The sequence below is a fragment of the Gymnodraco acuticeps genome, unplaced genomic scaffold (assembly GCF_902827175.1).
Source record: "Gymnodraco acuticeps unplaced genomic scaffold, fGymAcu1.1, whole genome shotgun sequence".
Lineage (NCBI taxonomy): Eukaryota > Metazoa > Chordata > Actinopteri > Perciformes > Bathydraconidae > Gymnodraco > Gymnodraco acuticeps.
Genome location: NW_022991003.1, coordinates 136,954 through 150,089, shown reverse-complemented (window position 1 = coordinate 150,089; position 13,136 = coordinate 136,954). Strand labels below are relative to the sequence as shown.

The 13,136-nt window shown below is 40.9% G+C and overlaps 1 protein-coding gene across 1 annotated transcript in view; it reads left to right on the top strand.

The window, feature by feature from the left end:
• LOC117559360 (unconventional myosin-IXAa-like) overlaps positions 1 to 13,136 on the top strand; it is a 150,964-nt gene that overhangs the window by 105,260 nt on the left and 32,568 nt on the right. The window contains 9 exon segments of the mRNA XM_034236088.1: positions 1,155 to 1,296; positions 4,802 to 4,997; positions 6,766 to 6,885; positions 9,262 to 9,337; positions 9,715 to 9,852; positions 10,119 to 10,158; positions 10,946 to 11,068; positions 11,515 to 11,595; positions 11,697 to 11,807. Of these exon segments, the coding sequence (XP_034091979.1) occupies positions 1,155 to 1,296; positions 4,802 to 4,997; positions 6,766 to 6,885; positions 9,262 to 9,337; positions 9,715 to 9,852; positions 10,119 to 10,158; positions 10,946 to 11,068; positions 11,515 to 11,595; positions 11,697 to 11,807 (1,027 nt within the window).

The window sequence follows — 13,136 nt, the reverse complement described above, 5'->3', positions numbered from 1 at the left end:
TTTTATCCCCCAGCTGGTGATCCGTGGAGACAAAGTGCTCCCTGTGCAGGACTTCTCCTCATTAGCTTGATTGATACCAACACTGGAGCTTTTAGCAGAGCTCAGTGAAAGCATAAATACATGTGTATTCCTCCGCCAGCATCTCAGGGTCACGTTTTCTCTTTGTTTCCTGTTGTGAAGCGCTCTCCTCCTGCATCTTCTCCCTCCATAAATCAAACTCAGCGCGCCTCCCACCCTCGTCGCATAAAAACACATCATGCGCTACACACACACGGCTGTATTCATCTATGTCAGCTGTCGTCTTACTTGCCACTTAGGATAGCTGGTTCATCTGGATCTTATTATGTGGGGAATGGATCAAATGGCGTGTATAGAAAAATATGTGTGTGTGTGATAGGGAAGCACTACTGGAGAATTGGGGTCAAAGGGGGATCTCTATAGGCAGGGTCTCTCCTGCGGTTTTTGCTGCCACTGGAAGAAGCTTCATGCTAAATGATTACACAGAGAGAAAGAAAGACGCTTAGAGATCTCATCCTTCACAGTTAGGGGAGGCTGCCGGCCCTCTGGAGACGTGGATTAGGTTACTGCAGCATCCAGGGCGAGAGTGGGGGGTTTATTTCTACTGTAGCATCAAGACCCACGCGGATATACTTCAGCCAGCAGTGTGTTTCAGATGAGTACTGAGGGAAGGTTTATATGATGGGAAACATCCCTTGAGCTATGTTGAGGTTGGTAGTAAATGTGTAAAATGCCCAAATGTGCAAAATAAATGCTGCAAATGTGGTTAAAATTGAGCAATAGTAACACATTTGGGACAGACTTGTAATCCCTGAGAGTTAATTAAATCAAATAAGATACAAAACGTATTTTTATAGTCATATATGACAGAACACATTTGTCTCAGGGGGCTTTACAGTTTGTACAGATCAATGAATGACAGTTTAGAAATAAATACAAATATCACAATGTTGTCAATCTAATTGACAAAATGGATGAACTAAAATACAATGAAAGGGAAATAAAACGCTGTATTCATAGTTTCCATTTTGTAGAAATACACTGCAAACTCATCAGATACTACTATGACTTAAAACAGGTTGAATAAAGTACTTGTGATTTGAACTTGCCTCTAAAACGATCCCTCTTTCCTCTAGTTTCCCCCAGGCCTCCAATCAGACCCTGCTGGACAAGTTCAAGCGTCAGCATGAAGGAAACAGTTACATCGAGTTCCCCGCTGTCATGGAGTCGGCCTTCATCATCAGACACTACGCCGGGAAGGTCAAGTACGGAGTCAAGGTGAGACGCCGGCCGTTCAGGATGTGGACTCTTCTTTGTACGAGGATTTACATCGTTGCTTTGCACACCTGATAGCTGTTGATTGTTGTGTATTTATTTCAACAAGGACCATGCATACAAATACATTAATCTCAGAAAAGAGAAGAGATGAATTATGCCAGATTATAGCTAATAGCTCATTTACATCTGCAGTCATTCCAGTTCCAGTATTGTGAGATATTAATAGTGTTTTAATTGTCAACCTGTATTAAAAATTATCTTTAACATTGGCCAAAGCTTCACAGATAACTCTACAGGTCTGATTAACCCTCTTATTGTCTTCGTCCCCCCCCCCCCCCCCTTACTTTGGTGTTCGAGGTCAAATTTGACCGGTCCTGTTTTAACTGCTATCACATTAACACAAAAACCATTAATCATCACCAAATTTCATTTAACACCCTTTTCAAACTGTAAATATTGTATCAGAATACTGGCATACATGAACAACTGCAGTAAATATACAAAGAACAGACACTGAACATGTATTGCGTGTGCCAGGTGTGATCCATGTGGGGGGATGGGCACATAAGAGTGGGACATGTGTCAAATTGTTCTGTGTGTGTGTGTGTGTGTGTGTGTGTGTGTGTGTGTGTGTGTGTGTGTGTGTGTGTGTGTGTGTGTGTGTGTGTGTGTGTGTGTGTGTGTGTGTGTGTGTGTGTGTGTGTGTGTGTGTGTGTGTGTGTGTGTGTGTGTGTGTGTGTGTGTGTGTGTGTGTGTGTGTGTGTGTGTGTGTGTGTGTGTGTGTGTGTGTGTGTGTGTGTGTGTGTTTTATCTGATCCGGATGGTTACTAATTCCTTTTCTTTATGGTGGTCAGTTTTGACCGGGAACACCATGTCTACTGTGAAGGATATCATGAAGCCTTAATGCAATCAAATGTAAAACAAAAAAAGTTATGATTGATGAAAGTAGTAAATCGGTCAGATTTGACCCGAAGACAACAGGAGGGTTAAGCCAAGCAGGTTTTGAGCAGTTATCTGTGCAGTGTTTCATTTTTTAATCGCATTTTTAAAACACATGAGAAGCATGCCGTAATATTAAAATAGCCAAATCAATTACACCGGTCATTGGTTGTTGTTGTTGTTGTTGTTCTTCTTCTTCTTCTTCCTTTGAGTGACTGAACACAGAGTCATTTAAGAACTAGCTGAATATATCTTTTAGAAGATAGACGTTTTTTAATCTTTTTAATTCAGAGAAGTGCAGGTGCTAGTCGAGCAGTACCTTAATAACCTTCTTTGTGGGTGTTACATGTCAGGATATTTGAGAAAGACAGCTTTAAATATCTCACAATGAGGACAAATATAATGTGGACCCTTAAACAGAAGTGAAGCAGTTGTGGTGCAAATCAAGATGGGGTCTTTTCCCAATACCTAAAATGTTGATTAAAGGAGAACAGATCAAAAGGTACAAATTCAGAGCCCTCAACAGATGATGGACGCAAACCTTCTTGTTGTTCGGTAGATTATTTTGTCAGCTAAATACATTTCTCTGTTTTGCTTCCCAGCTGCACTGTGATCAGAAACACATGTGCTGGCATGAGGCGAGCGTATTGTTGTGTGACTGTATACTATAAATCCATAACAGTCGGTTATCGTGGCTGTGGAAACGTATCCCACGTATCGCGGAGGAGTTGTTTGGTGTGAAATGTGCAGCGAGAGCCACAGTTTGTGAAATGTGTCTGATGTTGGCTCGGTAGTGAAGGAGCAGCTGACTCGAATCATATGGAGACGGAGAATATGTTGAGGGGTTTACAGTTCATAGCTCTGTTATCATAGCACAGCTTTAGTGAGAGTATTTATTGCTCACAGACACAAGATGCAGAAGAAGACAAGAAGAGAGGCTGGTAAAATATGTGTTCCTGCATCGGGTTTAAAATGTGACGTAATGAAAGGTGCACACTGTTTTATTAATGACTGATGACTCATTTGTTTTTCTCCGATTGAGACCAAAGTAATAGTTGTAGATTTTGGGAGATATGTTTATTTCCCTCTCTTTTTGTAAGTTAGATAAGAATATCAATACTGCTCTAATGTAGGTCTGTTAAATATGTGACTGGAGCCAGCAGCTGGTTAGCGTAGCTTAGCACAAAGCATGGAAACAAGTGGAAGCTGCTAGCCTGGCTCTTCCCAAATCTGTGTACAAGCACTTCTAAAGTAAGGGATTTTCAACTTTGTTCAACCACTTGTTAATTTAAAAAAAATAATCTGAGGAACATCTTCCCTGATAAATAAGAAAAAACAACATATCATGACAAAAACATAAATGAAAAACAACTTGGCCGTGCATATATTGAACAGAATAGGTGATGAAACCAAATGGATATGGGTCATGTTTCTTCTGAGGGTCGTTTCCTCATCCCTTTTTCTGATAATCGTAACATGATATCTTGTTTGTTTAATCCGGACAAGGGAAAAAGCAGCAAGTAGCGTTTTACCTATTTACTTTACCCTTCTTGTCATCATATTAAGAGCAGAGACTCTAGGAAGTTACTACAACCATCCAAAAAACTAAAAGTCCCCCATCCCCCCTTAAAACCACAAATATATTGATTTATTTTTGGTATATAAATCAAAGAAGATATCATGTGTTTATATAAGAGCCAGGCTAGATGTTAACTCCTATCTCCAGTCTTTACGCTAAGCTAAGCTAATAGCTAAGCCTAATTTTTAACAGATATGACATTTTTAAAGGTCACCTATTATGCAAAACCCACTTCTTCATGTCTCTTCTACATCAACATGTGTCCCCTCTTCTTCATGTCTCTTCTACATCAACATGTGTCCCCTCTTCTTCATGTCTCTTCTACATCAACATGTGTCCCCTCTTCTTCGTGTCTCTTCTACATCAACATGTGTCCCCTCTTCTTCATGTCTCTTCTACATCAACATGTGTCCCCTCTTCTTCATGTCTCTTCTACATCAACATGTGTCCCCTCTTCTTCATGTCTCTTCTACATCAACATGTGTCCCCACTTGTTCATGTCTCTTCTACATCAACATGTAGGAAAAAATATTCTCTTTTTGTCCTGATCCATTTCTATAAAAACCTGTCTGAAAATGAGCTGATCAGATTTTGGCCACTTTATGATGTCATAACGATGTTTTGTCTTGTGTAACCATTAGCCAATCACCAACCAAGGTAACCCCCCCCCCCACCTGATCACCTGCATCTCCTCCTAGAGCACCATTGTGTTCTTTCTAACCAAATCTCTCTCAGAGGGGCGTGGGGAGGGGCTCCTTATTTTCATCTAAAGTAACAGACAGAGAATCAGCACTTTTGAAACAGGGCTGAAACAGAGGGGATTATGGGTAATGCTGCAATGATCTGCACTTCAGAGACATGTTTGTATATATCTGAGACCTGTAATATATTGATGAAAAACAGTATAATAGGGGACCTTTAAATCTTTGAACTCGGGTTCAGAGGACTAACTCTGAGTGGATGCATGTGTGTCTTTGGTTTCTTCAGGACTTCAGGGAGAAGAACACTGACCACATGCGCCCCGACATCGTGGCTTTGCTCAAGAGCAGCAAGAACGCCTTCATCTGCAGCCTGATGGGAATCGACCCCGTGGCGACCTTCCGCTGGGCCGTGCTGCGGGCGTACTTCAGAGCCATGGTGGCTTTCAGGGAGGCCGGCCGCAGACACACACACAAGAAAACTGGTGAGGAAACGTCTTTAAGTTCTATAGGGAGTTTTGAAAATGAGTTGTGCTTCTGCTGTTGATGATGATGAAGGATGAGGATGAAGATATGTTTTAGTCTTCTTCTGCAGTGTTTATTTTCACAAACTAGGAGGAGTGTATGAAAATATCAACACTGACTTATTTCAGAGGAGTGTGTGTTTATTTGTCTCTAATTCCTATCTTCTTCGTCCCCCTCGTGTTTTGTTTCGGCTGCTTTTCTTCTCCCGTTTGTTAATCCACCTTCTTCCTTCTCATCTTACTTCTTGAAATAAAAAAAGTGCCCCCACCTCGGTACCGCAAGTAAATACCGCTATTAATTAGGCGACGGGGGGCTAGTGACTTATCTGACCGGCCCACCTCGATACCGCAAGTAAATACCGCTATTAATTAGGCGACGGGGGGCTAGTGACTTATCTGACCGGCCCACCTCGGTACCGCAAGTAAATACCGCTATTAATTAGGCGACGGGGGGGCTAGTGACTTATCTGACCGGCCCACCTCGGTACCGCAAGTAAATACCGCTATTAATTAGGCGACGGGGGGCTAGTGACTTATCTGACCGGCCCACCTCGGTACCGCAAGTAAATACCGCTATTAATTAGGCGACGGGGGGCTAGTGACTTATCTGACCGGCCCACCTCGGTACCGCAAGTAAATACCGCTATTAATTAGGCGACGGGGGGCTAGTGACTTATCTGACCGGCCCACCTCGGTACCGCAAGTAAATACCGCTATTAATTAGTCGACGGGGGGGCTAGTGACTTATCTGACCGCCCCACCTCGGTACCGCAAGTAAATACCGCTATTAATTAGTCGACGGGGGGCTAGTGACTTATCTGACCGGCCCACCTCGGTACCGCAAGTAAATACCGCTATTAATTAGGCGACGGGGGGCTAGTGACTTATCTGACTGCCCCACCTCGGTACCGCAAGTAAATACCGCTATTAATTAGGCGACGGGGGGCTAGTGACTTATCTGACCGCCCCACCTCGGTACCGCAAGTAAATACCGCTATTAATTAGGCGACGGGGGGCTAGTGACTTATCTGACCGGCCCACATCGTCCGACCGGCCCACTTCAGTACCGGCCCATCGCGATTCGTCCCGATGGCCAGTCCGCTACTGGTGGGTTGGTGGGTGGGAAAGTGGTGGGATTGAAATGCAGATTTTGATTTGTCAGCATGTGTGTATATGTCTTTACTGAATCTGTATCACTTGCTTTTGTTAAAAAACTGAGAAAATCAATACAAATATTTACTATAAATATCCTGATTCTGGGAATTGAAAAGAAAAGTTTAAAGGTCAAAGGTGGGTTCGAGAAACAGTAAAACAGGGATAAATGTGTTGTCTGGGGATGCAACATGGACGAAAGAGAAGGATGAAAGGAATATAAAACGGTTAGAAAAGTATCAAAATAACTATAATTTCACAGGAAGACTCTGGGTTTGAGAATTTGGTTCGGGGTCAAATATCTGGAACAGTCCGCTGCAACTCTGACTACTTTTAAATCCAGGCTGAAGACTTTCTTTATGCCGCTGCTTTTAATTGAACTATTCACATCTTACGCTGCACTGTAACCTTTATTCATGTATACCTGGGTTATTCATTATCTTTGCTTTTTAATGTTTCTAATGTGTTTTATGCTCTTAATGACTTTCATTTTTGTAAAGCACTTTGAATTGCCTTCTGTTGAAAAGTGCTGTATAAATAAACTTGCCTTCCCCTTTGTCCCCCCTCTCTGTTTCAGGGAGCGATGCAGCGGTCCCCTGTGCTGTGGTCAAGACCGTGGACAGCTTCAGTTTCCTCCATCACCCGGTTCACCAGAGGAGCCTCGAGATCCTGCAGAGATGCAAAGACGAGAAATACAGTAAGTTTACAGTTATCAGGTCCACCTCAGACGATACAAGTATATCTGATCGTATTAAATGAGTTCATTTAATTGTCTGCTTTTTTAAAACAATTTATATGTTTTTTATTTTGAAATTGTTACGTTTATTCTGGTTTGTTTTGTGTTTGTATTTTTTATTTTAAATGTATTTATTTAATGTTTTGTGGGCTGAGCTGTGTGATTGTATATGTTATGTATCTCTCTGTACAGCTCTTTGGTCTGGAGGTTTTAAAGTGCTATATAAATAAAGTTGGATTGGATTTAAGAAGTCAAAAATACACTATATAAAAGCTATTTCTTTAGGGTGGTGTCGGCTGATTTTCACACTTCTTTTTCAATATTTTCAGCCAATTCCACCTTTTTGTAAATTAGAAATTGAGAAATTTGAAAGCATAAAAGAGAATGAAGGTTAATATCAAGACAGCCATTGTGCCACGTTATATTCTAATACAAAACGCTTCGATCTGTTGATTTCAGAACGTAGAAGAAAGTGCAACCTACTAACATTTGAAATATAGATTTCTTTCTATAACAAAACTAGATGTTCACAAGTCATTTGACTTTTTTGTTTTAATAATCTTTCTCCTTCAAATAAATTGCTAAGGCCTTTTTCTCAAAGTGTTTGTGAGTATTTGTCAAATATAATATCAGTGAAAGAAAACCAATTAATTTAGCTTAAATCAGCGCTCTAATTGAGATATTAAAACAATGAGCCACATTAACAGCTGTTCTTAGAAATGTATTCCTTTTCTTCAGCATCAAATTATTTTGAAACTGGACTTCAAACATAAAATGGAGTGTAATTTAACACTCGACTCATCAGAGCAGACTTACGAGGGTGCTCTCTGTTAATGTGGTTTATAATGGCATGGATTCCTCTCGATAAAGGTCTGTTAAATTGAAGTGAGACGTGCTCCTACTTTTAAAATCCCAATCAGAGGCCGTTCACTAAGCTCGAGGAATTAATTCCAGGCTGAATTGAAAAAGTCTTTGCTCTTCAACTTGGGAATAATGGACCACTTTTTTTTCAGCCTCGCTAAGCTGCTTTTATTAGAGCTGGTAATAAGATATTGGAAATCGGACATGTGGGTCATTTCGAGCTCTGGTCCGATTGCCTCACCTCTCAGCAGAGATTTAGTTCCCACGCATGAGCGATCAGACAAATGAATCAGTCGTGTGTGAACCGGCAGCGTTTAATGACGCCGCCTTGATTTTCTGTCACACATTTGGCTTCAGATCTGAACGTATGTGTCCGTACATGTGGGACTGAGTGTGTCATTGTGTGTTTTAACCTCCAAGTGTCACATGTTGTAAAGCAGCATTTTTTTGTTTTCATGCACATCACTCCAGTTGGATTTAACTGGAATTGAAGAAAGAAAATTCCCCCAAGGAGTTTCCTACACAGTCCACAGATTTGACACATCAATATGAGCACTGTAGTCTTTGTTCATACCACCACGTCTGTAAAATCAGTTATTATAATGTCTTTGGTTGCTCTGAAGAAATATAAAAATAACTCTTTTGAAAGCGCACTAATAAGCTTTTTGTGGTTTTCCTTTATTTAGAGTGTTATATAGGTTTTGTGCATGTCAATGGTCTGCTAAGGCTAAAATCCCAAAGTTCCCAGAAAATTAGGTTCTACTACTCTCTGCTTAAGAGAGAATTTGCACTTTTTCTGGCTTTTATTGTCATTCGTACGTAGCTACAGTGTAGTTATGTCGATGAAAATCTTAGGTCACAGGCTCCTGCAACAGTGCAACACAATAAAACAGAAAAAATAGTGCAAGTAAATACAATAAAATAGAATAGAAGATTGACATTTTTTGCGAAATGAGTCATTGTGTAGTGAAAGCAGTGAGAAAACCACAAATATAAACTGGAAACACCCAGCTCATTAGCTGCTTGTTTTCATATGCAATATCTCTATTGGCACTGCACTCCCAAAACCAACGAGACACACACACACACACACACACACACACACACACACACACACACACACACACACACACACACACACACACACACACACACACACACACACACACACACACACACACACACACACACACACACCACACACACAAAGCGCTTGGGGCCAACTCGGGAAAAGTAAAGCCAGTCTAAGGCAAGAGCAACATTAATTTTCAGTTGTAGCCAGAGAGAGAGAGAGATAGAGGAAGGGAAGTTGGATAATAAGCGTAAACGTCACAGGGTGTCCATGGGAAAAGCAGCCGGGTTATTATTGGTAAAGATGAGAGGATGGTGTGTCTTGATGTTCATGTAGGAGATGAAGGTGTAGATACATCCAGTGAGTTTGTAATCAGTGTCTTTCTCTCTTCTCCTGCCATAAAGGCATCAGCAGGAAGAACCCCCGCACTCCTCTGTCAGATCTTCAGGGCACCAACGCTCTGAACGAGAAGGCCAGCTGGTGAGTACCAACCAAAACGTGTCATCATAGTCGAGTAAAAAACAGATCAAGGACGTGGAGGGTTTTGTTTCTTGTCTTCAGTGCGTTGGAAGGTACTTGGGAAGTCTTCATTTAAAAACAAGGACAAATGATGGGGTAGATAAGGGGGAGGTGGGAGACTAGTTGGGGGTCAGAGATAATCTTTCAGTTTGTGTGTCCACACAGAGATCAAAATACCGCTTCCCACAATATATAAAAATATGTATATCCTATATATACACAATCAACAGACACATTTAGACATATGCTCTCCTCCTCCCCTCCTCCCCTCCTCCCCTCCTCCCCTCCTCCTCCCTTCCTCCCCTCCTCCTCCCTTCCTCCCCTCCTCCCCCCTACAGGGACAGCTTTGGTTGTAACGGTCGCAGCTCCAGGTCTGGTCGTGTTTCTTCGACAGGAAGTCCCGCCCTGGAAGAAGAAGGCATCTTCATCAACTCGACCAGCAGCAAACTCCTGGAGAGAGCTCAGGGCATCCTACTGTGAGTCACACACACACACACACACACACACACACACACACACACACACACACACACACACACACACACACACACACACACACACACACACCACACACACACACACACACACACACACACACACACCTACAACACACCTACACACACACACACACACACACCACACACATACACACACACACACACACTCGCACACACGCACGCACAAATACACAGAATTATTGTGTTAATTTCTTTGAATGAAATACAATATGTCTCCCCTGTAGGAGGAACAAAAACATCAAAAGCAAGCCGAGCCTTCCCAAGGTAAGACTCAAATATCAGGACTGCACAGAGTCCTCACGCCTCTTTTGAATGACCCTTTCCCATTAAATTAAAAGAAACAAACAATAATGAAGCACTTAAAAAGGTTTGGCATATTTGAATCTTATGTACTCACAGGATTATTGCAGTTTTTAATGTGGATAAAAGCATCAGCTAGATTACATGAAATACAATGAAATGTAACATGGCAACATCTTAAAGGTCACCTATTATGCAAAATCCACTTTTCTACATCACCATGTGTCCCCTCTGTGGAAAGAGACTCTGGAAGTTTCAGGAACAAAGATTCTCTCCCTTTTTGTCCTGATCCATTTCTATAAAAACCTGTCTGAAAATGAGCTGATCAGATTTTGGCCACTTTATGATGTCATAACGATTTCTTGGCTCGTGTAGCCATTAGCCAATCACCAACCAAGGTAACCCCCCCCCCCCCCACCTTATCACCTGAATCTCCTCCTAGAGCACCATTGTGTTCTTTTTAACCAAATCTCTCTCAGAGGGGCGTGGGGAGGGGCTCCTTATTTTCATCTAAAGTAACAGACAGAGAATCAGCACTTTTGAAACAGGGCTGAAACAGAGGGGATTATGGGTAATGTTGCAATGATCTGTTTGGTGTTTGGAGCCAAACACTTCAGAGACATGTTCTGTATATATCTGAGACCTATAATATATTGATGAAAAACAGTATGATAGGGGACCTTTAAGAATCACGAAGGTGTTTTTCAGCCTCCGTCACATCCTCTCGTATGTTCTGGTTCTGTGATTGCAGCACTTGTTGGACATTAAGTCTCTGCGGTACCTGAGCAGCGTGACGCTCCACGACCGCATCACCAAGTCTCTGCTCCACCTGCACAAGAAGAAGAAGCCGCCCAGCATCAGCGCTCAGTTTCAGGTCAGTTCTGCCCCCTGCTGGAAGATTAGTGAATTACAACAACATTAGTGACTCAGCAGCAGCCTGTAGTGATTAGAAATATACATGAATATCCTACTATCCTAAGTCAAACATTTAACAGGACAAGAGCTTTAATGTGTTTTCCCATAATAGTGTAATTTTAGCAGATTTGAAAAAACTGTACAAAACCACTTAATAAGCTTAAAGTGCTCATTTTGCAGAACAGTCTATATTATATTATTTGATTCTAATCACTAAAAGAATAATAAAGGTAGGCCTTTCGTGTTGCATCTGGTGAAGGAGGGGTAGACTTTAATTACTTAATACACTGCTCTGCAACTTAACCCTAGTTTATATAGATTGATTTTCTTGTTAGTACTTGTTGTATTAATAAACTAAATCACAGCATTATTCTCTACAATTGTATTTTGTGTTTGTGTGTGCAGGCGTCCCTCAATAAGCTGATGGAGACTCTCGACCAATCAGAGCCGTACTTTGTGAAGTGTATTCGCTCCAACGCTGAGAAGGTAAGTTCTGGTGCAAAATAATCATCATGTTAATACTTCTCTTAATGACTATCTTCTGTTTTTTTGTATTAATACTTTCTCTCTCTCTCTCTTTATGTCAGCTGCCGTTGCGTTTCAACGACAGCCTGGTGCTCCGACAGCTCAGATACACGGGCATGCTGGAGACCGTCCGGATCCGACAGTCCGGATACAACATCAAGTACACCTTCCAGGTAATATTCCACTACTTATATCTAACTACCAGAGATGGCAAAAGTACACACATCTTTTACTCAAGTAGAAGTACAGATAATCGTGTTTAAAAATACTCTGGTAAAAGTAGAAGTACTGACTAAACTTCTTTACTGAAGTCAAAGTAAAGAAGCTTTGAAATGTACTTCAGTAAAAAGTACCCATAACTAGCAGCTGTTTTAAAGAGTACCTGACCTCCCTTTATATCAATAGAACAATAATGTCATTGTTAGCTAATGAATGTTTCCATGCTGAACAACGGCAACATGACAACGTTTCCATTGGTCCCTCTTCTTTAGAGAAGACCAGGAAATGATGGATACACGGATCGTGTTCAAATCAATAGGCACGCAATGACTCTAAAGAATAATGATCACGCACCAAACACACATTCAGACTAAAGGAACCAGCTGTTTGGAAAATGAGAGAAGTAGAAAGTACAAGTATTTGTGTTCAACATGTAAGAAGTAGAAAGTACAGGTGTTTGTGTTCAACATGTAAGAAGTAGAAAGTACAGGTGTTTGGGTTCAACATGTAAGAAGTAGAAAGTACAGGTATTTGTATTCAACATGTAAGAAGTAGAAAGTACAGGTATTTGAGTTCAACATGTGAGAAGTAGAAAGTACAGGTATTTGTGTTCAACATGTAAGAAGTAGAAAGTACAGGTATTTGAGTTCAACATGTAAGAAGTAGAAAGTACAGGTATTTGTATTCAACATGTAAGAAGTAGAAAGTACAGGTATTTGAGTTCAACATGTAAGAAGTAGAAAGTACAGGTATTTGAGTTCAACATGTAAGAAGTAGAAAGTACAGGTATTTGAGTTCAACATGTAAGAAGTAGAAAGTACAGGTATTTGTGTTCAACATGTAAGAAGTAGAAAGTACAGGTATTTGAGTTCAACATGTAAGAAGTAGAAAGTACAGGTATTTGTGTTCAACATGTAAGAAGTAGAAAGTACAGGTATTTGAGTTCAACATGTGAGAAGTAGAAAGTACAGGTATTTGAGTTCAACATGTGAGAAGTAGAAAGTACAGGTATTTGGGTTCAACATGTGAGAAGTAGAAAGTACAGGTATTTGTGTTCAACATGTAAGAAGTAGAAAGTACAGGTATTTGTGTTCAACATGTAAGAAGTAGAAAGTACAGGTATTTGAGTTCAACATGTAAGAAGTAGAAAGTACAGGTATTTGTGTTCATCATGTAAGAAGTAGAAAGTACAGGTATTTGTGTTCAACATGTAAGAAGTAGGAAGTACAGGTATTTGAGTTCAACATGTAAGAAGTAGAAAGTACAGGTATTTGTGTTCAACA